General features: G+C 41.1%; 1 protein-coding gene across 5 annotated transcripts; it reads left to right on the top strand.

Annotated features, from left to right (window-relative positions):
- Positions 1 to 56: 56 nt before the first annotated feature.
- On the top strand, positions 57 to 26,640 carry TUBD1 (tubulin delta 1). Of its 5 annotated transcripts, none has more exons than XM_047709319.1 (9): positions 58 to 200; positions 1,023 to 1,238; positions 4,552 to 4,699; positions 5,689 to 5,905; positions 7,202 to 7,433; positions 14,621 to 14,785; positions 20,941 to 21,081; positions 24,480 to 24,663; positions 26,416 to 26,640. In XM_047709319.1, the coding sequence occupies exons 2-9, from the start codon at positions 1,067 to 1,069 to the stop codon at positions 26,516 to 26,518; spliced, it is 1,362 nt and encodes a 453-aa protein (XP_047565275.1). In that variant the 5' UTR covers positions 58 to 200; positions 1,023 to 1,066; the 3' UTR covers positions 26,519 to 26,640. The 5 variants fall into 5 exon arrangements, with proteins under 5 accessions (XP_047565277.1, XP_047565275.1, XP_047565279.1 ...); XM_047709320.1 differs by lacking the exon at positions 58 to 200 and adding an exon at positions 684 to 913; XM_047709321.1 differs by lacking the exon at positions 24,480 to 24,663 and having other exon boundaries at positions 57 to 200.
- The last annotated feature ends 211 nt before the right edge of the window (positions 26,641 to 26,851 follow it).

The raw sequence follows: 26,851 nt of genomic DNA, 5'->3' as shown, positions 1-26,851 counted from the left end.
TGATAAATTGAAATTGAACATGCGTAATTAACCTTTCTGAATAGGAAAAAAAAAACACCAACCAACAAAACTCTTCGTTTGTGAACATGCGCATTCGTCCTCCGTAGTTTTTTTTTAATTGACAATGAGCATGCGCATGATGAGGGGGTTGGCCCTCTGAAGTTTGAACAGGACAGAAACGGCTGGTTCTGGGTGGATCAGTGAGTGGGGTTTATGGGGAGCTCCTGGGGCTAGTGGAGAAAGGGAGAAACTTGGTTTTGCTGTTCTATTTCAGTGACCTTGTGAAAGTCACATAACCTTTCAGAGTCTCGGTTTCCTTATCTATTAAATGAGAATACCTAGTTTGCAGGGTTACTGGAAAATTGTAAGTACAGTCTGGCTCGAAAGCCACTAGCCACTGTTCTTTCCAGTGCTGCAAAGACCTGGTGTGAGGTCTTTACCAAAAATCCTCTTTTCATTGTTAAAAATAGTGAAAGCTCGGTCTCCTATTTCATCTAGTCCTCCCTTTCCAAGCTTTGTCTTCCTTGCTCTCTACCTGAGCTAAACGCACATATTTCTTGTGTTACTGTAGTTACCAGGCCAGAAGGTGATTGGTAGAGAGAGAAAGTCATTAGTTAGAAGAGAGAAAATTAAAGTTAATTAAATGTACAATTGTTGAGCTAACTTCCATGTTCTGTGTGAAGTGTAGTTGAAGTTGAACTAGGAATTCCTTCAACTAGCATTCATTTTGTTTTGTTTTGTTTTAAATGCATGCTTGGGGACACAGTGACTACAAATCAGATTTCAGTAACTATTGAGCTGTCTTTGAATGCATTTGGGTACAGTAAATTCCAAATCCCAAAACCATGTAGAGAAAGAAAACAACTTCCTTGAATGATTAGTTCCTTAGACAACCTATTTCATCTATAACACCATATGTATGGCATTTTTAAGTTATATTTTTATCAACATACATATATTTTATTTGTTCCTTGGTTATTAGTACTGTAGTGGTTCTCAAAGCCTGTATTTTTCTATTACAGGTTGCTCACTTTTTTGAGGGAATAGGCCTAGTTTGCCTCTCAGCATGTCAGTAGTAACAGTGCAACTTGGTCAGTGTGGTAATCAGATTGGTTTTGAAGTATTTGATGCTCTATATACTGACTCACACTGTCCCCAGGGACTCTGCTCTAAAAGAGAGAATGAGGCATATCAAGCATCTTGCAAAGAAAGATTCTTCAGTGAGGAGGAAAATGAAGGTATGTGTGATGCATCTTATTCCTCTCCCTTACTCTGACATCTCTTCAAGGCCACGTCCTCCGCATGGTGTCTGAACCCCAACTCTTCCCATTTTTCTAGGGAATGACTTTGCTCATAGCCCTTTGTTTCTGTGTTAACAACCTTTCCCTCTCTAGTGGCAACTTCCCCTCAGCACATGAGCATGCCCAGATCTCATCAACCTACCAAACAACATATGACTAACTTCTTTTCTTTTTTCTCTTGTTTTGTTTTGATTTGTTCTGTTTGGTTTTTTAAAGTCTTATTCCCTGGGGCACCTGGTTGGCTCAGTGGGTTAAGTGTCTGCCTTTGACTCAGATCATGATCCCAGAGTCCTGGGATGGAGCCCTACATCCGGCTCCCAGGTTAACAGGGAACTTGCTTCTCCCTCCTCTCTGCCTGCCACTCCCCCTGCTGGTGCTCTCTCTCTCTGTGTGTGTGTGTCAAATAAATAAAATCTTTAAGAAAAAAATTTTATTCCATTTTGGGTATATGCACTGTGGGGTGGTACATGGTGCAAGGATTTGGAATAAGCTTTGCAATTTTATTTAAAGTAAACTTACCCCCATCTTGGGGCTCGAACTCACAACCCCAAGATCAAGAGTTACATGCTCTACCAACTGAGCCCACCAGGCACCCCAAGCTTTTTTTTTCCTTCTTATCCCTTTACCTTCTCATCTAAGATTCTCAAAGGAGAATCCTCTTTACCCAACTACAGTCCTGCTTTAGCCCTACACCACCACTGAAGTCCTCAAAGAAAAGTTCCTAGGGGACTAGGGGGATGGGGTAACTGGGTGATGAACATTAAGGAGGGCATGTGGTGTAATGAGCACTGGGTATTATATAAGACTGATGAATCACAGACCTATACCTCTGAAACCAATAGTACATTATATGTTAAATTTTTTTAAAAAGTTCCTAGTGGGGAACCTGGTGGCTCAGTTGGTTAAGTGTCCAACTCTTGATTTCACTCAGGTCATGATCTCAGGATTATGAGATCAGGCCCTGCATTGGGCTCCATGCTGGGTGTGGAGCAAGCTTAATATTCTCTCTCTCCCTCTGCCTTTCCCCACCTCTCTTTTAAAAAAAAGTTCCTAGTAATCTCCTAATTACTAGATTGTTGTGATTGTTTCTCTTTTCTCAATTCATTCCTGGATTTTATAACATTAACTATAAAACTTCCTCCTTGAGGGGTACCTGGGTGGCTCAGTGAGTTAAGCCTCTGCCTTCAGCTCAGGTCATGATCTCAGGGTCTTGGGATCGAGCCCTGAATCCAGGCTCTCTGCTCAGCAGGGAGACTGCTTCTCCCTCCCTCTCTGCCTACTTGTGATCTCTCTCTCTCTGTCAAATAAATTAATTAAATATTTAAAAAAGAAACAACAAAAACTCCCTCCTTGAAACTCCTCCTTAGTCTCTGAACTTTTCTTCTCCACTGGTTGCATCTCAGGCTATCTCTCCTCACTGGTATAATCCTCTCTCTCTGGTATAGTTCTCTCTGGCTAATTTCAGTTACTCTTGTAATTTGCCACTTCTTTGACACTAGTGATTCTCAAATCTGCAGCCTCTCTTCCAAGCTGCAGACTGATTAGTGGACATCTCCACCTGCATCCTCATGTGTACCTCAAACGCAACATCTCCATACCTTAGGGCATTCATTATTTTTTCATTTAGAACTTGGGCTCTTTCTGCCCACATACCATCAAACATAATGATCTGCTTACTTTACCTCCTACATATCTCTTCTCCCCTTTCTATCTTCACTGCCATTGGCTTAGTTCTGGCTCTTGTCCTCTCTCACCTAGATTTTTTCAAGACATTCCTTCTATTTCCCTGCCTTAACTCTTGTGTCTGTCGTATCTCTCTTCCATACTGCTGTATTTAACAGGTCATCTGATGGGGCACCTGGCTGGCTCAGTTGGTAGAGCTTGTGACTTTTGATAACAGCGTTGTGAATTCAAGCCCCACAGTGGGTGTAGAGGTTACTTAAAAACTAAATTAGAGGTTACTTAAAAACTAAATTAGAGGCTCAGTCATTTAGCATCTGCCTTCAGCTCAGGTCATGTTCCCAGGGTCCTGGGATGGAGCCCCACATCAAGCTCCCTGCTTGGTGGGAAGCCTATTTCTCTCTCCCCCACTTCCCCCTGCTGGTATTTCCTCTCTCGCCGTCTCTCTCTCTGTCAAATAAATGAATAAAATCTTTTAAAATTTAATTAATTAATTAATTAAAGGGATGCTTGGGTAACTCAGTTGTTAAGCATCTGCCTTTGGCCTTGGGTCATGATCCCAGGGTCCTGGGATCGAGTTCTGCATCAGGCTCTTTGCTCACTGTGGAACCTGTTTCTCCCTCTGCCTGCTCTGCCTGGTGCTCCCCCTCTTGTGCTCTTGCTTTCTCTCTCTCTCTCTCTCTCTCTGACAAATAAATAAATAAAATCTTTAAAAAATTAATTAAAAATAAGATTAAAAGTCATATGACAATTCCTCAGTTGCTTGAACATTTGTAGTTTCACAGTATTTTAAAGATAAATTTTTAAGCTTTTTAGCACTGCATACCAGGACTTCCAAGATTTGAGCCCTGCCTGCTTTGCATCCCCATTCATCAGTCCGTGTACTCCCTCCTTCTCTGTCTTCTGTTTCAACAATCCTGAGCCACTTTCTGTGCCCATGCTATTTTATACATCTGAATGTGCTACTCTGTTAATGTGGATTCATTGTGGGTCATATCACATCACACTGAGATTAAGTTTTATCTCTTCCACCAGTCCTTCTAGGGCTAGACTGATGTTGTCTTCATCTCTGTGTTCCCAGCACCGTACATGGGACATTGTAAGCTCTTAACAGATGTTTGTAGACCTGACCCAGTGATCATTTTAGCCTACACTGATCCATTCTACTTAGTAGAATGCTAGGCATTATGAACCATCTGCATATACCTGCTACTGCCCACCTTAATCTCTTTTTTTTTTTTTTAAGGTTTATCTATTTGACAGAGAGAGAGATCACGAGTAGGCAGAGAGGCAGGCAGAGAAAGAGGGGGAAGCAGGCTCCCTGCTGAGCAGAGAGCCTAATGCGGGGCTTGATCCCAGGACCCTGATATCATGACCTGAGCTGAAGGCAGAGGCTTAATCCACTGAGCCACCCAGGTGCCCCTGCCCACCTTAATATCTAAGCAGTGTGACAGATCTTTCTATCCTTAATCTTTGGATTTTTTTTTTTTGTACCTAGAAATTTGTGCTCTGAAATAACCCGAATAAGACATATGAAATATTTTTCTTTTGGTCTTTTTCCTCTCTCTAGTTCCAATTGCCCGGGCCATACTTGTCGATATGGAACCTAAAGTTACCAATCAGACACTATCAAAGGCTGCCCAGTCTGGCCGATGGAAATATGGTCAGCATTCGTGCTTCTGTCAAAAACAAGGTTCTGGAAACAACTGGGCATATGGGTAAGAGTAATTCCTCATGATTTTTGGTTTAGATACAGCTACCCTGTTAGCATAGTTACTGCTGCACAGTTGATATACCAAGCACATAATCCTGAAATTGCTATTTTAAAATTTAGAGTGTGACTTCACCCAGAAGAAACTTTTCATTCTATCTCATGGGTGTCTCTGCTTCTGGTCCAGGTAATGATAAAACCAAAGCTCTCTTCCTACAGGGTTTTCTACCTCTTCACTGTCATCCCGCCAACTAGCATATTATCAAAACAATATCTTTATCTGGCAGGTATTCCAGCTAATGGGGAACACAACAAGGCAGTAGTATGTCTTGGGGTTCTTTGGAAAATTCCGATGCATGGGTCTTACTTCCAGAAATTCTGATTTAATTGATTTTTATTTTTTTTTTAATTTTATTTATTTTTTTGACAGAGAGAGATCACAAGCAGGCAGAGAGAGAGAGAGAGGAGGAAGCAGGCTCCCCGCTGAGCAGAGAGCCTGATGCGGGACTCGATCCCAGAACTCTGAGATCATGACCTGAGCTGAAGGCAGAGGGTTAACCCACTGAGCCACCCAGGCGCCCTGATTTAATTGATTTATGATGAAGTCCGGATGTTGGAATTTTTTTAAAGCTTCCCTCTGTGATTCTAATGTGCAGCAAAGTTTGAGAACTACTACTTTAGGAGTATTATTATAAATATTGAATATTATTTTGTACCATAAACTTGCAGAAGTACCTGGTAACTGAAGTCTTCAGCTATAGGAATGGCCAACAAAAGAGAATTGTACCCAGTAAATTCACTGTCCCCGCAGGGCTATTCATCTGTTCAATATATTTAACATTTAAATTTTATCAATCAGGGCACCTATACCTTTCATAAGAGCTAGTTCACATCCATGTGTTTAAAAAAGCTTCGGTATTGTATATATTCCTCTCTGCATTGCCTCTTTCTGAGTAAATTGAAAGGTGTTTGTATTTTTTTCTTTGTGTTGCATAGTTACTCTGTTCATGGACCCAGGCATGAAGAATCTATAATGAACCTAATCCAGAAGGAAGTGGAGAAATGTGACTCTTTGAGTGGTTTTTTCATCATAATGAGTATGGCTGGGGGCACAGGATCAGGGCTAGGAGCCTTTGTTACACAGAATTTACAAGATCAGTACTCAAACTCTTTGAAAATGAATCACATTATATGGCCTTATGAAACTGGTGAGGTATGAAGATTTTGAAAAATTTTATATTTTGGGGGCATCTGTCTGACTTAGTTGGAAAAGCATGTGACTCTTGATCTTAGGGTTGTGAGTTTGAGACCCACATGGGGTATAGAGATTACTTAAGTGAAACTTACCAAAAAAAGAAAAAGAAAATTTTGTATTTTGTATTCTTTGCAGTGAGATAAATATAGGTAAAATATTGCTCTCACCCTTTCTTTGGAAATACCAAGTTACCACATCAGGAGTCATTCATTATATTATATAGTACTTTTGTGAGCAATTCATTTAACTTTGCTTAAACTTTTCCAAACGAGTGAGGTGTCCTTGTTTTTAAAAACTCCAAAGGAGGGGCGCCTGGGTGGCTCAGTTGGTTAAGCAACCACTTTCGGCTCAGGTCATGATCCTGGAGTCCTGGGATGGAGCCCCACATCAGGCTCCCTGCTGAGCAGGGAGTCTGTTTCTCCCTCTGACCTTCCCCTGTCATGCTCCCTCTCACTCATTCTCCCTCTCTGAAATAAATAAATAAATAAATAAATCCATCCAAAGGAGATAATTGTGCATCTTCTCTCAGAAACCCATTTCTGGGTTTGTCCCTGTGGCTACAGTATGTAAAGGAGGGACCTTGATCTCATGTTGGGGTTCATCATGCCATTGCCAACCTTCAAAGACTTTTCCTTTTTCTTTCTTTTTTTTTTTAAGATTTTATTTATTTATTTGACAGACAGAGATCACAAGTAGGCAGAGAGGCAGGCAGAGAGAAGAAGAAGCAGGCTCCCTGCTGAGCAGAGAGCCTGAGGTAGGGCTGGATCCCAGGACCCTGGGATAGTGACCTGAGCCCAAGGCAGAGGCTTTAACCCACTGAGCCACCCAGGCGCCCCTCCTTTCTTTCCATTGAGAGGAATTTTCTATATAGGTCAATTTCCTGTTGATCAACCTTGTAAGAGAAATGGTAAAATAGAGGTGAGTCAAGTCACTGTAGGAAATGTAGTAAGAAAGTGTGATAGTAATAGTAATAGTCACTGTTTTTTGAGCCCTTACAAACAGCAGGACACTGCTCTAAGTGCTTTAATTGGATTCTGTCATTAATCCTTACAACTCTAGGAGCTGGTGTAATTATGATTCCTGCTGTACAAATGAGAAAACTGAGGCATGGAGACATCACATAACTTGTCCAAGATCATAACAGCTAGAAAGTGACAGAGCTGGGATTTGAACCCAGGCAGGATGCCCTTCTAGTCTACCCTCTTAACAGCTCTTTTCTCTTCCTTTCTTTTTTTCTGACCTTTTTCTCTCCAGGTTATTGTCCAGAACTACAACTCCATTTTGACTCTTTCTCACTTGTACCGATCTTCAGATGCCCTCCTTGTTCATGAAAATGATGCTGTTCATAAGATCTGTGCGAAACTGATGAACATCAAGCAGATCTCCTTTAGTGATATAAACCAAGTCCTTGCACATCAGTTGGGAAGCGTATTCCAGCCTACGTATTCTGTGGAAGGCTCATGTCACTACAGAAGAAATCCACTAGGTATTTGTCCTCTTGTATGTAATTTGTAGGAAAGTCTTATGTTCTGAAAGCCTCACAGTTATTCCCCACTAGCTCCTCCTCTCTGTCTGAGGATACACTCAGGTTTCCCTCTTCTCAAAAACCTTCCTAAAGAGCTACTTCACTCTCCAACTGCCTTTTTTTTTTTTTACACTTTTTAAAAAAGATTTTATTTATTTATTTGACAGATAGAGATCACAAGTAGGCAGAGAGGCAGGCAGAGAGAGAGAGAGGAGGAAGCAGGCTCCCCGCCCAGCAGAGAGCCCAATGCGGGGCTTGATCCCAGAATCCTGGGATCATGACCTGAGCCAAAGGCAGAGGCTTTAACCCACTGAGCCACCTAGGCACCCCACTCTCCAACTGTCTTATGAGGTTTTGAGAAGTTACTAAATTTCTGAAGAGTGGTGATATTACTGACTCCATTCTTCAGGATCCTTTCTCTTCTTTTTTTATAGAAACTTTGACATATAATTCACATACCATATAATTCACTCACTTAAAGTGTACAATTCCATTTTTAGCATATTCACAAAATTGTACAACCATCATTCTCATCACCCCATAAAGAAATTCATCATTCTTTTTTCAGTTGGTCAAGTGATGCCTTATCAATTCATATCATCTAGATGCAAATAACTCTATAATCTATACCCTCCTCAGTCCTAATCTCCTTCCCAAATAGTCACCTACCCCACTTTTCTTAATTACCTTCTGCTTCTTTAAATTTAGATTGTTCTGAATGGATCCATCTTTTTTTCCTGCCATCTCTCCCCAGGTCCCTCTTCCTCACTTTCTATCACCTGGATTTCTCTCACTGTCTCATATCTCATCAGGATGTTCAGACCTGTTGGTGCCGTCTCTGCCCTCTGCCTGCATTATTCCCCTCCCTTCCTGTCTGACACTGGCTCAGGGTATCGATATCTCTTATCTAATAGTGCATACTCTCCTTGAATGCAAAGTAAACTAGTCTCTTTCTACTCCTTCTCTCTCTCTCTTTCTCTCTCTCTCACACACAAAAAACAGAGCTTATATCAAATTGATGTTCCTGTCTTAAGGTGGTCCTAACCCTGCATTCCTTTCTGTTGCCTGCGTCTTCCCCCTACAGTCCATCTTGCACACTGACTGCAAAAGAGCCGCCCCCATGCACAGATCTAATTCTTAAACTCTCCTGTTCAACCTGTGGCCACATTTGTCAGAATTCCTTAGCCTGGACTCCATATTATGCCCTAAACCCTAACTTCCGAGCTTCATTACTTCCTGCCTCCTCTGCATGGACCCCCACCTACTTTTCATCCTGTCTCCGTTGTCTTTCTTCAGTCTGGTAATTTCCAGCCCTGATCCCTTTGCTCAGTGTTCCTTCTCAGTAATTGCTTCCTCCTTCCCACCTTCACCTTCTTCACCTTCACCCACCTTCACCTTAACTCATCCTTCACTCACCAGTTCAAGTGATAATTTTTCTATAAAGCTTTCCTGCTGAGGCCTTTACCTAATGTAACCCTCTTTCCTTTGAATTTTAAGGCATTCTCTCCTTTATGTCACTTAATGTTTCTTACCTTTATTATTTCTTTAAGTGTGTTTGCTTACCTTTAAAAGTAACAGGGGTGCCTGGGTGGCTCAGTCAGTTGAGCATCTGCCTTCAGCTGGGGTCATGATCCAGGGTCCTGGGATCAAGCCCTGCATTGAGCTCTCTGCTCAGCAGGGAGTCTGCTTCTCCCTCTCCCTCTGCCGCTCTCCCTGCTTATGATGTCCCTGTTTGTGCTCTTTCGCTCATGCTCTCTCTCTCAAATGAATGGATAAAATCTTTTAAAAATAATTAAAAAATAAAAATTAAAAAAATAAAAGTAACACACACACACACACACACATTCAAAGAATGCAAAAGAATATGTAATCAAAAGTAGGTGTCCTCACCCTTTCCCAGATGATACCATTGTAACTAACACCATTCGTTTCCTTAGAGAGGGATTTCTGTCATGTGCATATTATGTAATCCCACTCATTTGCAGCTTCCTTGGAGACCTGTATCTTGTTCATATCTGTGCATGTCATGGTACTTAACCATATTGCACATCTGTTCACTCAACCAATATTTATTGACTTCCTGCTATGTGTCAGTCGCTATGCTAAATGTCAGGGATCCAGCGGGAGCCAATGCAGACATTGTGTTCCCTGTGAAATAGGAAGGAGAAACATTAAACAAATAAATTACATCAAGAACATATAATTAAAGACTGAGTTAAGTGCTCTAAAGGAACATAGTACAAGAGAATGTGTCATGAAGGAATCAGACTTAGACTGCAGGGGCAGAGAAGGCTGCCCTGAGAAAACAACACCTGAGCCAAGAGCTGGATAAGGACTCGGAAGTGACTTAGGGAGGGAGGAGAGAGTAGCGTGTGCAGAGGGAACAGCACATGAAAAGGCCTTGCAGCAGGAGGAAGCCTGGCACATCAAACAAATCCAGTGGCACTGGAGTGCAGGGAATGGTGTAGGGGGTGGCTGAAATCTGAAGCTAACATGGTAAGCAGGGGCAGGCTTGCAGGTCCTCGTAAGCCATTTGGAGGCCTTTCTCATCACCCAAAGAGAAGGGGAAGCTGCCGAACAATTTTAAGCAGGTTGGTGACATAGTCACTTTTATTATTGAAAAATTTGCCGGACTGCCTGTGGATAACTAATTGGTGGTTGAGTCTGTAGACTAGTCTAGTCATTCCTCACTGGACCTCACTGAGGAAATAAAGGCATTTAGTCACACAGGAGCTCTCTCAGCTCCCCCACTATGTCTGCAAACCTTACTGTGCTCTCTGGGCTCACCTTTGCACTTCACCTGGTGTCACAGTAGAATTGTCCTGCTCCTATCAAAGGCCAGTCTCTCACTTAGCTTCTGGGTCCCATTCCCTCTCTTTTTTCAGGAGCTTAATTCCTCACTCATCTCTTCTTCCTTGTGCATCTTTCCTAGATAACTGCCATTATAACAACTCTATGGCATCGCTCACACTGAAAATACCCTCCTTTGACCTCACCTCTAGTTATTGAACCTATTTCTCTGTTATTCTTTAGAACAACACAAGGGCATTATGACTTGTGTCTGCCCTTGTTGTCCTTTTCTCATCTCTTTACTCTTCAGCCCACTCTCCTCTAGTTTCTCCCTCGCTGCTTTTCTGAAATTTCTTTTTACAAGTCACAGGCATGTCCACATTGACACATTCAGTGGACACTTTGCTGTCCTTGTTTCCATCAACCTGTCAGTAGAATTTGGCATGGCTGACCTTTAGTCTTCCAAATCTTCTCTTTGTCTTTTGTGACAGCCCTCTCCTGATTTTCCTTCTATCTCAATGATCACTCCTTTTATTCCTTTCTTTTCTCCTCTTTTGCTTCATCATCCTTTTCCCAAGCTCTAAATGCTGGTCTTGGACTCTCTCCCTGATAACTGGCCCACTTCCATGGCTCTAAATGCCATTTGTATCCTCCAACCTGCTGATTTATCTCCAACTCCTACCAATTCTCTTAGCTCCAGATTTCTATATCCTGCAGCCTTCCTGTATGGACATCCCAAACATAATGTATCTGAAACAGCTTTCTCCCATAAGCTTGTTTCTTTCTCGCTCCCTCAGTTGCTCAATTTTAAAGTGTTAGGTCAGGGCTCCATGGAGCCTCCAAAAAAAAAAAAAAAAAAAAAAGGATTCTAAAGTCTTAGGTCCAGCTTTCTTATAGCAGAGTCTACCAGTGCCTCAGTTGTATGTAATCCATCTTCTGTCTTCCAGGTTCCATTCTGCTGTTTTCCCTGTTCACGAGCACAGCCTCGGGGGCCTCACTGCACATCATAGCCCAGCTCATTTTCCGGCGGTCTGTTCTTGCTGTCCTCATCAACTTCCTGCTCCCTCTACCAGGAATATCCTCCTGGCCATTTCCCTTTCATCTTCCCAGTCTCAGGTCACAGTTACCCCTTAAAGTGGCCTTCCATGGGGGCACCTGGGTGGCTCAGATGGTTAGGCATCTGCCTTCAGCTCAGGTCATGATCTCCAGGTCCTGGGAGTGAGCCTCGCATTGGGCTCCCTGCTCAGCGGGGAGCCTGCTTCTCCCTCTCTCTGCCTCTCCCCCTGCTTGTGTATTCTTTCTGTCTGTCTCTCTCTCAAATGAATAAATCAAATCTTAAAAAAAAAAGTCTACCCTCAACAGAGTTATCACCACCAAGTAACTGAGACCTTATCTGACCCTCATCATGCTGAGGGAAACCTTTAAAGATATCTATCTATCTATAGATAGATAGATAGATAGATAGATATCTATATATAGATATCTATATATATCACTATATATAGATCACTCCATAACAAATGGAGTGATATTACAGACACTCACTCCATCTGTTCCCTTCTCAGCATTTGTTACTCTCTGACATTGTTTTTGTTCATCTATTACCATTTTTTTTTAAAGATTTTTATTTATTTATGACAGAGAGAGAGATCACAAGTAGGCAGAGAGGCAGGCAGAGAGAGAGGAGGAAGCAGACTCCCTGCCGAGCAGAGAGCCCGATGTGGGGCTCGATCCCAGGACCCTGAGATCATGACCCGAGCCGAAGGCAGCGGCTTAATCCACTGAGCCACCCAGGCGCCCCTCTATTACCATTTTTATTCTTTGTTTCTAACCACTAGAATAGAGGCTTTGTGAAGGCGAGGCCCTGTCTACCTTGCTTACCACCATGTCCCCCGTCCTCAGAACAGAGCCTCTCATATAACAGGCCCTTGCCAAAAGGGCCTAAACAAATGGAGCTAATAAGGACAGATTTGAGAACAATTGGGGGTGGGGTAAAGTGGTACACGACTAGGTTTAGATCTAGAAAATGACAGGGAGGTACAGAGCAGAATTTGTGGGGCCCCGGTTTGCATAACAGTGTAAATTGTAGTGCTATTCACTAGAGCTGGGGACACTGAAAAAGGATGTGGTTTGTAGGCCACAGGGCAGGGAAGAGGTGGTCCTAGACATGTTGAGTGTGAGGTGCCTTTGCTATATCGTAATGGAAATGTCCTGTGAGGAGTTGACTGGAGGCTGGTCTTCCCTCTTCAACTTTTGCCAATGCACAGCCTTTCCTTAAGTATAGCAGCTAGACTGAACTCTGGCTTTACTTGTCTAAAAGGTTAAATCCCATTAGATCCTGTTACTCTCCTACTCCAAACCTTCAGGAGGTTTCCCATCTCACCCAGAGTTAAAGCCAGAGTCCTTGGGATCACATGTAACGCTTTGCTCTGTCTGGTTTCCCACCGCTTTGTTGATCTTATATGCTGCTACTCACTCTCTTCTGGCTGCGTTGGCCTCCATGCCCCTTCTCAGGTATGTCTGCTGTGCTCCAGAGTCTGCATGAGATGACCTTGGATAGCCACATGGCTCCACTCAGGTGTTTGAGGGGATGGCACCTTTACAACAAAGCATCAGCATTAGTGGGCAGCAGTGTTCGGCATCTAAATTCTGAGGGGTCCCATCAGTGAGATGGGCTGATTTGCTTTTTTCTTTTTTTAAGATTTTATTTATTTATTTGACAGAAAGAGACACAGCGGGAGAGGGAACACAAATAGAGGGAGTGGGAGAAGGAGAAGCAGGCTTCCCACCGAGCAGGGACCCTGATGCGAGGCTCAATCCCAAGACCTTGGGATCATGACCTGAACTGAAGGCAGACACTTAACAACTGAGCCACCCAGGCACCCCAGGGTGACTTGCTTTAGCTGTGCTCTGACAGGCACAGAGAATGTGAGGAGTGAGGCTGATCCAAGATTGGATTTTCACTAGAAAGATCTGAAGAAGAGACAAGAGCAAGTAGCTGATTAAGGAGAGGAGCGAAGAAAGGGGGAGACTAATAGACTAAGAAGTCAGGCAGTCCACGGATTAGTTTGTCTTAGCCCATTTAGGTTGCTATATCAAAAGTGCTGTATACTAGGTGACTTATAAACAGCATAAATTTATTTCTTGTGGTTCTGGAGGCTGGGAAGTGCAAGATCGAGACACCAGTAGTGGTGTCTGGTAGGGCCTGATTCTTAGTTCTCAGATGGCCATCTTCTCATTGTGTCCTCACATGGCAGGAAGGGCTAGAGAGCTCAGGAGGACCCCTTCTATAAGGGCACTAATCCCATTCATAAGAGCTCCATCCTTACCGTACCATCACCTCAGGGGTTAAGATTTCAGTATAGGAATTTGAGGGGAGGGAACAAACCTTCAGTTCATAATAGGGTCTCAGCAAGTTCCCAGAATGGCTAAAATGAGAGTAGGTGAACAAGGAGGCTGGGGGGAAAGGTGGATTGTGATAATTAATAATTTATGTGTTAGTGCTCAGGCTACGTCTATTGGCTGTTACTTCTTTTATGTGTGCTGTGCAACAGAATTCAGCTCTAGGTATTTTGCAGAAAAGGACTCTTAGGTTTAGAGAAAACTCCATTAGGCAGAAGACCAATTTGTGCAGCATTTTGTAGATGCTGGCGTCAAAATCTGTTCTTTCCCTGAGGATATAGAATATGAGTTTGTACTGCTATAAAATTTATATTTCATGTTTTTGTAGTAATATATTTTTCTCTTTCCTCTAGTTTTTTCTACAAACATATAAAACATCTCTGAATGCAAAACAAATTAGTCTTTCTCCATAATCCTGTGTCATTACAAATATAAGTTTCTTTCTTTCTTTTTTTTTTTTTTACAAATATAAGTTTCTAAAGACAGGCATATTCCTGTCTTCAGGAATCCCTAATCTTCTCTTTTTTTCCTAGTAGAGTTTGATTTAAAAGGTTCTGATTATCATTTAAGTAGATAAAATAAATAAGAGATCTAGGAAAATTTCCAAAGGAATATTTAGTGACTATAGAATGATGATAAAAGCATAGTAGCTCTCATGCTTACTTTATTTTCCTGAGGTGTAGCTAAATTTTTCATTCATGTTTCTAGTTTCTTAGCTTCTAAATTCTTGTCTCCTTTTTGGCAAAGTGTCTTTTCTCACTCATGCTAAAATAGGTGCCAAAATATGTGATCTAAAATAGACATTGTCTCTGAAATTTTATTTATGTTTTTAAACTTAAGCAATTCTGGTCTTGGAGGAGAAAACATGTTTGGCCCTCCAAACCATCAAGCCACATGGGCCAATGGAAACATTATGGAATTTAAAAGTTTAGTTCAGATTTTTTTTTTCTTTACAGGAGACTTAATGGAGAATTTGGTTCCCCATCCTGAATTCAAGATGCTGGGTATTCGTAACATTCCTCAAATGTCTGAGAACTCACTGGCATACAGCACCTTTACTTGGGCCGGCCTCCTCAAACATCTGAGACAGATGCTCATTTCTAATTCAAAAATGGAAGAAGGTAAAGGATATTTTAAAAATATGCAGGCCACAAGCTTGGGAAAGTGCCTGTACTGGAATTCTCAATATAAACTTCCTTGGCCAGTTGAAATAGTGGTGCCTTCTTCTGGTCAGGGAGGCTCCTACAGAAACTCACCAGGACATCCCAGGAGGGTTTCTTAATCACTTCACAGTTTCATTTACCAAAAATGAAAAAAATTTCAGAGGAGCATGACATTTTTTTTAAGGTTATTTATTTATTTTTAGTAATCTCTACACCTAACCTGGGACTCAAATTCCCTAACCTGATACCAGGAATCCCATGCCAGCTGCCCCTGTTTTATTTTTATCGAAGTGATAAATGAACATAGTTTTTAAAAAATCAAATGGTCAAAACTCATCTAAGTGTATACTTATATCTGTACATTGCATTGTATGTAAATTATATCTGTTTTTTTAAAAAACCAATTGTCCAATATGAATTTATAATGAGGGAAAGAGCAGATCCTTGTCCTACACATCCCCACTGCCTCGATGAAACTGTCAATGTTTTTAGCTGTTTTCCCCTCCATATTTCTAAGTATCTTGCTTATACTGTTACTTATTTTATTTTCCAGGTTTAGATATTGTCAGTTGTTTTCCTAATGTGAAATTGAGAATTGAATCTACTTATACTTCCTCTGTATACACACAAATACACACACACACACACACACACACACATACACACACACACTCTTTCTCTCTCCCTCTTTTCCCCTCCCTCTTCCCTTTATGGTTATAACATACTTTTGAATTAGATTTATTTTCAATGTTTGTACTACCTTTGATAAGTAAACATTTTTTATACTTGAGCCATGTATTGTATACATAGAGTAAATTTATTTCATGTAATTTTTTTCTTCAGTTAATTTTTTTCTTCCTCTGGTTAATAATTATACTTATTTGGGGGCATTTGTCTGGCTCAGTCAGTAGAACCTGCGACTCAGGTTCGAACCTCACATTGGGTGTAGAGATTACTTTACAAAAATTATACTTATTTGCTCAGTATTCTGTGTGCCTGTCACACTTCTATCCCTAAATTTTTCCCATAAAAATGAATCCCTTCTCAACATGTTCAAACCCATCAGGTAGTCTCTTACTTTCATTATCTCTTTGGAAATGTCCCTTTTGGAGATCTCCTCTTGTTGCTGCCCTGGTTACTCTCCAGGCTTGATGAGCAGCCAGCACCAACATCTCTGCCTCATTCTATATTCTGTCTGATTTCCTAGATTCCACACCTGCCTTTTGTTTTGTTTTGTTTTGTTTTGTTTATTCTCTCATATTGATAGGACATGATCTCCAGGAGCTTTCTAAGAAAAAGTACAGGGAAGGTAAAAAAAAAAAAAAAAAAAAAAAATTAAAGCTATACATGTCATTATTCTGCCTTTACATTTGATTGATGATATTTGCTCAGGTATAAGATCTGGGGGTGGGGAGTCATGTTTGCTCAGAATTTTGAAGGCATTGTTCTGTTATCTTCCAGCTTCAGTGGTTGCCGTGAGGTCCCACATCAATCTGATTCCTAATCCTGTTTTGTTCTCCCTTGAATCTTTTAGGATTTCCTCTTTGTCTCTAGCATTCTGGAATTCCTTAGTGTGGATCTTCCATTGATCTCTGTAGGATATAAGCTTTAGAAGAGCAGAGATTTCTGTTTTGTTTACTGCTGTATCTTCCAAGCCTGGAACGCAGGGCCCAGCATGTAGTTTGGTGGAGGCTGGAGCCTCACTGGTTTAGCCTTTCCTGAGCAGATGGCTTCTAGGATGAAGGGGGGGGGCACGCCCTCTGCTGCCAGGAGTGAGGAAGTGTCTTGGCCTCTCCACTTTGCATGAAGATTTTTTTTTTTTTTAAAGATATTTTTTATTTATTTGACAGAGACAAGTAGGCAGAGAGGCAGGCAGAGAGAGGAAGGAAAGCAGACTCCCTGCTGAGCAGAGAGCCCGATGCAGGGCTGGATCCCAGGACCCTGGGATAGTGACCTGAGCCGAAGGCAGAGGCTTTAACCCACTGAGCCACCCAGGCGCCCCTTGCATGAAGATTTTTAACTAATCCTCTTGTTTCCCCCTTTTAGAAGGGCCTGGCCTCCTGCCAGGACCTTCACTGGGGGCAGAAATGTCAGCTTTCCCTGGTTGCTAAGTCAGCCACCGCTGGCTCATTTGCTTGTCAGCTTCCAAAATGTTGTTCCCATTATCTTCTCTTCCATTCCCTGTTTTCTTGTTTATGCCTTTTAAAAATACCCCTGTCATATATTTTATCACAAATAACAACGAGTTGGGTTTCAATACTATGAAAGTGGATGGATTTCCTCAACATTACCTACTAGTGATACCTTATGGATTTTAGATCATAGTGCCTGAGGTTTGGAGATAAATAGAAAGGTCACATCTTCATATCTTAAAGGAATGCTTACCAAATTTTTTGGCCTCAGTACCTGTTTTTCTAGTAATACCTGTTAACATCTCAAGGAACACAGTGTTCCTCAGGGTATAGCATGAGACATGCTGCTCTGAGCTCTCTTAGGTCAATAAACCAGTTTGCTTAGTCATTTTCCCATGCAGAACCTTGAGTGTCAACATTTTTTAACAGTTATAGATACAGCTTTGAACATATAAATATTTTCATATATATGAGTATATATGAATAAATATATTTATGTCACTTACCAGGTTGAGACAAATAGCTTTAAAAATCTTCATGTAGGGGCACCTGGGTGGCTCAGTGGGTTGAGCTGCTGCCTTCAGCTCCGGTCATGATCTCAGGGTCCTGGGATCGAGTCCCGCATCGGGCTCTCTACTCGGCGGGGAGCCTGCTTCCCTCTCTCTCTCTGCCTGCCTCTCTGTCTACTTGTGATCTCTCTCTGTCAAATAAATAAATAAAATCTTTAAAAAAAAAAAAAATCTTCAGGGGCGCCTGGGTGGCTCAGTGGGTTAAGCCGCTGCCTTCGGCTCAGGTCATGATCTCAGGGTCCTGGGATCGAGTCCCGCATCGGGCTCTCTGCTCAGCAGGGAGCCTGCTTCCTTCTCTCTCTCTCTCTGCCTGCCTCTCTGCCTACTTGTGATCTCTCTCTGTCAAATAAATAAATAAAATCTTAAAAAAAAAAAATCTTCATGTATGTAGGGACACATGGGGGCTCAGTCAGTTAGGCATCTGCCTTTAGCTCAGACCATGATCTCAGGGTCTTGGGATCAAGCCCTGCATCGGGCTCCCTGCTCAGTGGGAGCCTGCTTCTCCCTCTCCCTCTGCCTGCTGCTCCCCCTGCTTGTGCTCTTTCTCTCTCTGTCAAATAAATAGATGAAATCTTAAAACACACACACACACACACACACACAAATACAGCTTTTACAGTAGGTCGTAAATTTTTAAATATCTTTACTGAGATGTGATTTATATACCATATGTCTCACCTATGATAAGAGTATAATTTGGTGATTTTTTTAGTAAATTTGGAGTTATGTAACCATTATCACATGCCAGTTTTTTTGTTTTGTTTTAAATTTTTTAAGATTTTAAGATTTTATTTATTTGAGAAAGAGAGATACAGAGAGCACAAGCCGGGGGAGCAGAGAGAGAGGGAGTAGGGGAAGCAGACTCCCACTGAGCAGGGAGGTTGAGGTGGGGCTCAATCCCAGGACCCCAGGATCACGACCTGAGCTGAAAGCAGACGCTTAACCGACTGAGCCACCCTTGTGCCCCTATCACAAGACAGTTGTAGAACATGTTGATCACTTCAAAAAGATCCTTGTGTTCAACTGTAGTCAATTCCCATGTTTATTCCTACTCCCAAACAACCACTGCTGTGCTTTCTATCTCTATAGATTTGCCAATTTTAGACATACCATATAAATGGAATTAGACAATATACAGTCTTTTGTGTCTGACCTTTTTTTTTTTTTTTTAACATTTTGTTTATTTGTGTGGCAGAGAGATCACAGGTAGGCAGAGAGGCAGGCAGAGAGGGGAGGGGGAAGCAGGCTCCCTGCTGAGCAGAGAGCTTGATGCTGGGCTGGATCCCAGGACCCTGAGATCATGACCTGAGCCAAAGGCAGGGGCTTTAACCCACTGAGCCACCCAGGTGCCCGTGTCTGACCTTTTTTACTTCATGTCTTTGAGGTTCATCGATGTTGTAGAATGTATCAGTAGTTCAATTATCGACGTTGTAGAATGTATCAGTAGTTCAATTTGTATCAACTTCAGTATTGCTGAACGATAACCCATTACATGGATATACCACATTTTGTTTAGATGTCCAACAGTTGATGGACGTTTAGCTTGTTTTCACTTTGTGTCTGTCATGAATAATGCTGCTGTGTGCATTTGTATAAAGTCTTTGTGTGGACGTATGTTTTCAGTCTCTTGGTTATATACTTGTAAGTGGCATTGCTTGGTCAAAGGATAAGTATGTGTTTAATGTTTTGTAAAATTGCTATACTCTCCAAAATGGCTGCACCATTTTACATTCCCACAAACAGTTGAAGAGGGTTTCAGTTTTCCACATCCTTGCCAACACCTGACATTGTTAGTCGTTTTGATTATAGCCATTCTAATGGGTGTGAAGTAGTGTCTCCTTGTGGTTTCATTTTGCATTTTCCTAATGACTGTGATGTTGAGATCTGTTAATGTGCTTGTTAGGTTTGTTTATCTTCTTCCGTGAAATTTCTATTCAAACATCTTTCTGATTTTTTTTTTTAAGATTTTATTTATTTATTTGTCAGAGAGAGAGAGAGAGAGAGTGAGCTAGCGCACAAGCAGGCAGAGCGGCAGGCAGAGGCAGAGAAAGAAGCAGGCTCTCCGCCAAGCAAGGAGCCCGATGCGGGACTCAATCCCAGGACCCTGGGATCATGACCTGAGCTGAAAGCAGCGGCTTAACCCACTGAGCCACCCAGGCGTCCCTCTTTCTGATTTTTAAATTGGCTCATTTGTGTTATTATTGAGTTCAGCATGCCAAAGTTTATAGTTAATGGTGTTTTTATTTTCATTGAAAATCAGTCTGTTGCTGTGTGCTGAATTTTATCCCTATCCTATGTATACTTTAATAGTATCTTCTTTTTTTTTAATTTAAATTCAATTAGCCAACAAATAGTACATCATTTTCAGATGTAGTGTTCAACAATTCATCAGTTGCTTATAACACCCAGTGCTTATCACATCATGTGCCCTCCTTAAAGCCCTTCACCCAGTCACCCCATCTTCTTACCCACCTCCCCTCCAGCCACCCTCAGTTTATTTCCCATAGTTAAGAGTCTCTCAATGTTTGTCTCCCTCTCGAATTTCTTCCCATTCAGTTTTCCCTCCCTTCCCTTATGGTCCTCTGCACTATTCCTTATAGTCCACTATGAGGGAAACCATGTGATAATTGTCTTTCTCTTCTTGACTTACTTCACTCAGCATAATACCCTCCAGTTCCATGCACGTCAATGTAAATGGTAAGTATACTCATCCTTTCTGACGGCTGAGTAATATTCCATTATATACATTAAGAGTATTTTCTTAATATTTCTACATGACTGGTGTCAGTTTTCAATCCTATTTTTGTTTTATGTTTCTACATCCCTTAACATTTTTGTATGTATTCTATATAGAGTAAGGTTCGCCCTTTGTAGGTGTATGGTTCTATGAATTTGGACAAACCTCTATAAAGTATAACCTCCACCACAATTGAGATAGTGTTTCCATCATCTCAGAAAGTTCGTTCATACTTTGGAGGCACTTTCTGCCCCTGACTCCAGCCCCTAGCAACCATGGATCTGAATTTCATTCTTATGGTTGTGCCTTTTCCAGAATGTTCTGTAAATCATACAGTGCATAATTTTTTGAGTCAAGCTTGTTTCACTTACCATAATGCTTTTGAGATGTATCCCTGCTGTTTGTTATGTGTATTAATAGTTTCTTTTTACTGGTGAAGAGAAATCCATCATATGTACCTACCCCCATCCTTTAGTACTCTATGAAGAAATATTTCCTGCCTTTCTCGGGATTGAATAGTTTGAATCATTTTGGGTCAACCAGATACGAATTTTTAAACATTTAGTAGGAAAAAAGCAACTATAAAAATTTATGTAAAATATACATACCGTAATATGCTTTTCTCTTCTTATTCTGAACTATTTATAAAATCTTGTGCTTTTTTTCTTTTGGTAGGTATTGATTGGCAGGTACAGCCTCCTTTATCAAGACTTCCTACTCTGGGTAAAGCATCTCTCAACAGGGAGCTTCAGTTTAACACTTCCATTGCCAACTTGGTCATCCTTCGTGGGAAAGATGTGCACAGTGCTGATCTGGGTAAGAAGTTAAGGTGAAATCAATATGTACATTCTGCACATGTACATGGTAACACATTTTTTTTAAAAAAAGGAAGTCCCAGGTGGCTGGGTGACTCAGTCGGTTGAGCGTCTGCCTTTGGCTCAGGCAGTGATCCTGGAGTCTGGGGATTAAGTCCCATGTTGGGCTCCCTGCTCAGCGGGGAGTCTCCTTCTACCTCTGCCCTTCACCCTACTTATGCTCTCTCTCACTCGCTCTCTCTTTCAAATAAATAAGTAAAATATTTTTAAAAAGGGAAGTCCCTGAATTTATTTTTAAAGAAAGAAAATCATAATTATGTGTTTCTATCAGTTACTATGTAATTGGACACCAAAAATAGAAGTGATTGAAACAAGATACAGGTTTAATTCTTTCTTTTGAGCCTTGCTGTTCTTATTGTCCTCACCTTCTGGCTCCCTTTTGTAGTCCCAGACATCTGTTTGAGCTTCAGGCATCAAACCACATAGGAATGAGCATGCCACCAGCCTCCTCCTAGAGTTGCACACATTGGTGTTTATACGCTTTGATTGGGGCTGACTTGTGCTACACCTAGCTACAAAGGCAGCCATGAATACAGTTAAAATTTGGGGGTTCTCTTTCTAAAGAAGAAGGGGAGAACAGGTCATGTAGCATAACCAGTGGTCTCTGTGACAAGCATTTTGATATAAAACTTTCAGGAAGTTCAAAGAGAAGTATTCTTTTAGCTTTGTGTTTTTATGGAAAATCTCCAGGTTTGTCTTATCTTTATTTGATGGTTTTATTTTACTGGAAACCCTGCTAACTGAGCCACCCAGGTACTCCTTATTTGATGATTTTAGTAGTATCAAGTTGCCTGCTTCTTGCTGTAATAATAAAAAAAAACAAATAATTTAGTTCCTATAATACACCTTAGATAAGAAAGTGGTAATTAAAAGGGATGGGATTGTTTCAAGTCTGTCAAATGGTGTACTTTCTCCTACCTCAGAACATTTTCTTCATAGTCTTCATTTCAGATTTTACATTGAGAGAATAAGAGGATATATAAAGTCATCAAACTTCCAAAAATGTATCCATAGCACATGACATACAGAGAGGTGTTCTCACAAAGATATTTACTACAATATCTATCACATAAAAATGCAGAAACAACCTAAATGCTCAACAGTAGGAAATGTGTTAAATAAATTATGGTATATTCATATAATAAAACTTTATGAGTGATATTTGACGACATGGAAAGGAGGTTCACAACATATTGGTGAATGAAAACAGATTACAGAACAGCATTTTTGTAAAATTACAGACCCAAGAAGGTCAGCAAAATGTTCATGGTCTTCTCTGGGTGGTGACATTTCAGATGTTCAGTTGACTTTTAAATTTTCTTCATTTTTTTTTTGTTTGTTTGTTTCAAGTTTTTATATAAATTCCAGTTAGTTAACATATACAGTAATACTAGTTTCAGGTGTAGGATTTAGTGATTCATCAGTGACACATAACACCCAGTGCTCATCACAGGGTGCCCTCCTTAATACCCATCACCCATTTAACCCATTCCCCGCCTACCTCCCTTCCAGCAACCATCAGTTTGTTCTCTGTAAAGAGTCTGTTTTATGGTTTGCCTCTCTCTCTCCCTCCTGCCATGTTTGTCCATTTTGTTTCTTTTTTTTTTTTTAAAGATTTTATTTATTAATTTGACAGAGAGAGATCACAAGTAGGCAGAAAGGCAGGCAGAGAGAGAGAGAGGAGGAAGCAGGCTCCCTGCTGAGCAGAGAGCCCGATGCGGGCCTCGATCCCAGGACCCTGAGATCATGACCTGAGCCGAAGGCAGCGGCTTAACCCACTGAGCCACCCAGGCGCCCTGTCCATTTTGTTTCTTAAATACCACACGGTATTTGTCTTTCTCTCATTGACTTATTTCATGTAGCATAATACACTCTAGCTCCATCCACGTTGTTGGAAATGGCAAGATTTCATTTTGTTTTATGGCAAAGTAATACTCCATTGTATACGTATGCCACAACTACTTTTTTTTAAAGACTTTATTTATTTCAGAGAATGAGAGAGTGAGAACACAAGCTGGGAGAGGGGTAGAGGGAAAGGGAAAGAAATCTTCAAGCACACTCCCCACTGAGCAGGGAACCCGAAGCAGGGCTCAATCCCAGGACCTCAAGATCTTGACCCAAGTGGATATCAACAGTCAGACACTGAACTGACTGAACCACCCTGGCACCCCTGTATACCACAATTTCTTTATCCATTCACAGTCAGTGGACATTTGGGCTCTTTGCATAATTTGGCTATTGTTGATAATGCTGCTGTAAACATTGGGGTATATGTGTCCCTTTGAATCAGTATTTTTGTATTCTTTGGGTAAATACCTAGTAGTGCAATTATTGGGTCAGAGGGTAGTTCTACTTTTAACCTTTTGAGGAATCTCCATACTGTTTTCCCGAGTGGCTGCCCCAGTTTGCATTCCCACCAACAGTGTTAAGAGGGTTCCCCTTTCTCCACATCCTTACCCACACCTGTTGTTTCCCATGTTGTTAATTTTAGCCATTCTGACTGGTGTGAGGCAGTATCTCACTGTAGTTTTGATTCGTATTTCCCTGATGATGAGTTATGTTGGGCATCTTTTCACTTGTCTGTTGACCATCTGGGTGTCTTCTTTGGAAAAATGTCTATTCGTGTCTTCTGCCCATTTCTTAACTGGATTATCTGTTTTTTGGGTGTTGAGTTTGATTGGTTCCTTATAGATTTTGGATATTAACCCTTTATCAGATATGCTATTCACAAATAACTTCTCCCATTCTGAAGGTTGCCTTTTAGTTTGGTTGACTATTTCCTTCATTGTGCAGACTTTTGTCTTGATAAAGTCCCAATAGTTAATTCTTGCTTTTGTGTCCCTTGCCTCCAGGCATATCTAGTAAGAAGTTGCTATGGCCAAGGTCAAAGAGATTGTTACCTGTATTCTCCTCTAGGATTTTTGATGGTTTCCTATCTCACATTTACTTTCCTGAATGATGTGAATTACTTTTTTTTACAATGAATATGGATCATTTATCCAAAAGCAACATAAAGCTAGTTTTAAATATTTTTATTTATTTATTTATTTTTGCGAAAGAGAAAGAGTGTACACGAGCAGGGAGAGGGGCAGAGGGAGACCCAGACTGCCCACTGAGCAGGGAGACAGATGCAGGACTCCTCCCAGGACTCTGGGATCATGACCTTAGATGAAGGCAGATGCTTAACCAGCTGAGCCACCCAGGCGCCCATAAAGCTAGTATTAGAAGGCAAAACAAAAGGAGATTTCTGGTGAAATGAATAAAAAAAAAGTTTATTAATTTGTTTCTAAAATTAATGATTTATGATGTAAACAATGGCTTTGTGTTGTTTTACTCTAGGAGGATTTAAAGATCCAGGTCTCTATACTTCTTGGTTAAAACCTATTAATGCTTTCAATGTGTGGAAAACCCAGCGAGCCTTTAGCAAATATGAGAAGTCTGCAGCGTTGGTCAGCAATAGCCAGTTCTTACTAAAACCACTTGATACAATTGTGGGCAAAGCCTGGAATATGTTTGCTTCAAAGTAAGTAAAAAATAAATCTACAAACCTTTCTACCTTAGGCAGATAATACCTTAAAACACAAAGCAGGATTTGGAATGTTTTAGTCTGTTTGGTTTGCTGTAACAAAAATAGCCCAGACTGGGTACCTTATAAACAACAAAATTTCTCAAGAGGTCTGGAGATTAGGAAGTCCAAAGTGAAGGTGCTGGCAGATTCGATGTCTGATGAAGACCTACTTCCTGGTTCATAGGTGGTTTCTTTTCCTTGTGTCTTGAAATAGCCAAAGGGACAAAGAAACTTCATGGGCCCCTTTTATTTTTTTATTTTTTTATTTTTTTAAGATTTTATTTATTTATCAGAGAGAGAGGGAGAGAGAGCGAGCACAGGCAGACAGAATAGCAGGCAGAGGGAGAAGCAGGCTCCCTGCAGAGCAAGGAGCCCAATGTGGGACTCGATCCCAGGACACCGGGATCATGACCTGAGCTGAAGGCAGCTGCTTAACCAACTGAGCCACCCAGGCGTCCCTCATGGGCCCCTTTTAAAAGGCACTAATCCCATTCATGAGGGCTCCACCCTTGTGATCGAATCACCCTCCAAAGGCCTCACCGCCTAATACCATCACCTTGTGGGTTAGGATTTCAATGTATGAATTTGGGGGGAACATAAACATACAACCTACAGCCTGGAGTAAGCACAGTTACCGCTTTGTAGGTGTGAAACTGGGTCATGTTAGTTCAGGTGTCATTTTCTTATCTGTGCAGTGGGTCTACACTGAGGAGATGCAGTGAGGATTAAATGTGATACCCATGTAAAATCACCTACTACAGTGCTGTTATTGACTAGAGGAGTCATTTCTAAATGAAATGAAATGAAATGAAAGTAGAAATTTCATTATGAGGCTGGACAATAACATAGTTTTCCAAAATAAGACCCTTGGAAGAATGGAAGAGATCCCTGAACTTGTTCAGCAAGAAATCTTGCAAGTTCAACTCTGTCTGCTAAGAAATTTCTGCTTGGTACTAAGAAATGTGTTATCAGATTTCCTGACCTCGGCCACAATTACCTCCTGTCAAAGCAAAATTTCCATATTAATGGGCAAGGCCTCTACTGTGATTAGCCAGGATTCCCAAGGGCCCCCCATCCTTCACGTGGCCATTCTATAAGCCCCCACTCCCAGGATTGTGAACTCTGTCCTTTCCTGGTATTGTTCTCTTCCCACTCCCATTAAATGGCCACCGCCCTTATTACCTCAGTTTAATCCATGTCTGCCTTTGCTCGACATTCTTTTTAACATGATTTCTCATTTGGGGGGTACAGGGTATTCATAGAACCACCTGGCATAACTACAAATTAAATGTCTGAAAAATACTTGGGAGACTTCACTTCATTCCTAGAACTGGATTAATGTATTTCTGAAATTTCAAGGTTTAGGTGAAAATTCTCAGGCACTTTTTAGAGTTGATACTGAACCCAGTCATCTCTGTAGGGTGTTGAGTATGTACTGGGTTCGATAACCAAATCTGAACATGCTTCTTTTTCCTATGTGCTTCTTATTGTCACTCTCTTAGACACTAAAGAGACAGGGAGCTTGACATAAACGTTCTCAGTTTGCTAATCTTTGGAATAAACATTGAAGCAAATCTAAGACATTTAAGAGGTTCTGCCATCTTCAAGTATTCGTGAACTAGGAAAGTTCTACTTATTGTTTGATTTTAAGAGTTATTCATTTGCCTGATATATTTTTTTTATTTTACATTTTATTTCTTTCACCAGAGCCTACATTCATCAGTACACAAAATTTGGACTTGAAGAAGAGGACTTTTTGGATAGTTTCACATTGTTGGAACAGGTTGTTGCCAGTTACTGCAACCTCTGATGTCGAACAAAGGAAAAATATGTTAAGTCATTTTTGGGCTGAAATATTTTATTTTTATTTATATTTTTAAAGAAAAGATTTTATTTATTTATTTGACAGAGAGAGATCACAAGTAGGCAGAGAGGCAGGCAGAGAGAGAGAAGAAGCAGGCTCCCTGCTGAGCAGAGAGCCTGATTCGGGGCTTGATCCCAGGACCCTGGGATCACGACCCAAGCCAAAGGCAGAGGCTTCAACCCACTGAGCCACCCAGGCACCCCATGGGCTAAAATATTTTCAATAATACTTTCTCTGTAAGGTTTTCAAATCTCTACCTGTTAAAGTAACAAAGTTGAA

Source organism: Lutra lutra, chromosome 16, assembly GCF_902655055.1.
Source record: "Lutra lutra chromosome 16, mLutLut1.2, whole genome shotgun sequence".
Taxonomy (NCBI): Eukaryota; Metazoa; Chordata; class Mammalia; order Carnivora; family Mustelidae; genus Lutra; species Lutra lutra.
This window is presented reverse-complemented; position numbering and strand designations above follow the sequence as displayed.

Bases quoted from the DNA above. Each gene is read 5' to 3' on its own strand.
- TUBD1 (XM_047709319.1), top strand. From the start codon at position 1,067: ATGTCAGTAGTAACAGTGCAACTTGGTCAGTGTGGTAATCAGATTGGT. The intron at 14,786-20,940 runs GTAAAGGATATT...TTCTTTTGGTAG, and splicing joins TAATTCAAAAATGGAAGAAG to GTATTGATTGGCAGGTACAG. The intron at 24,664-26,415 runs GTAAGTAAAAAA...TTCTTTCACCAG, and splicing joins TGGAATATGTTTGCTTCAAA to AGCCTACATTCATCAGTACA.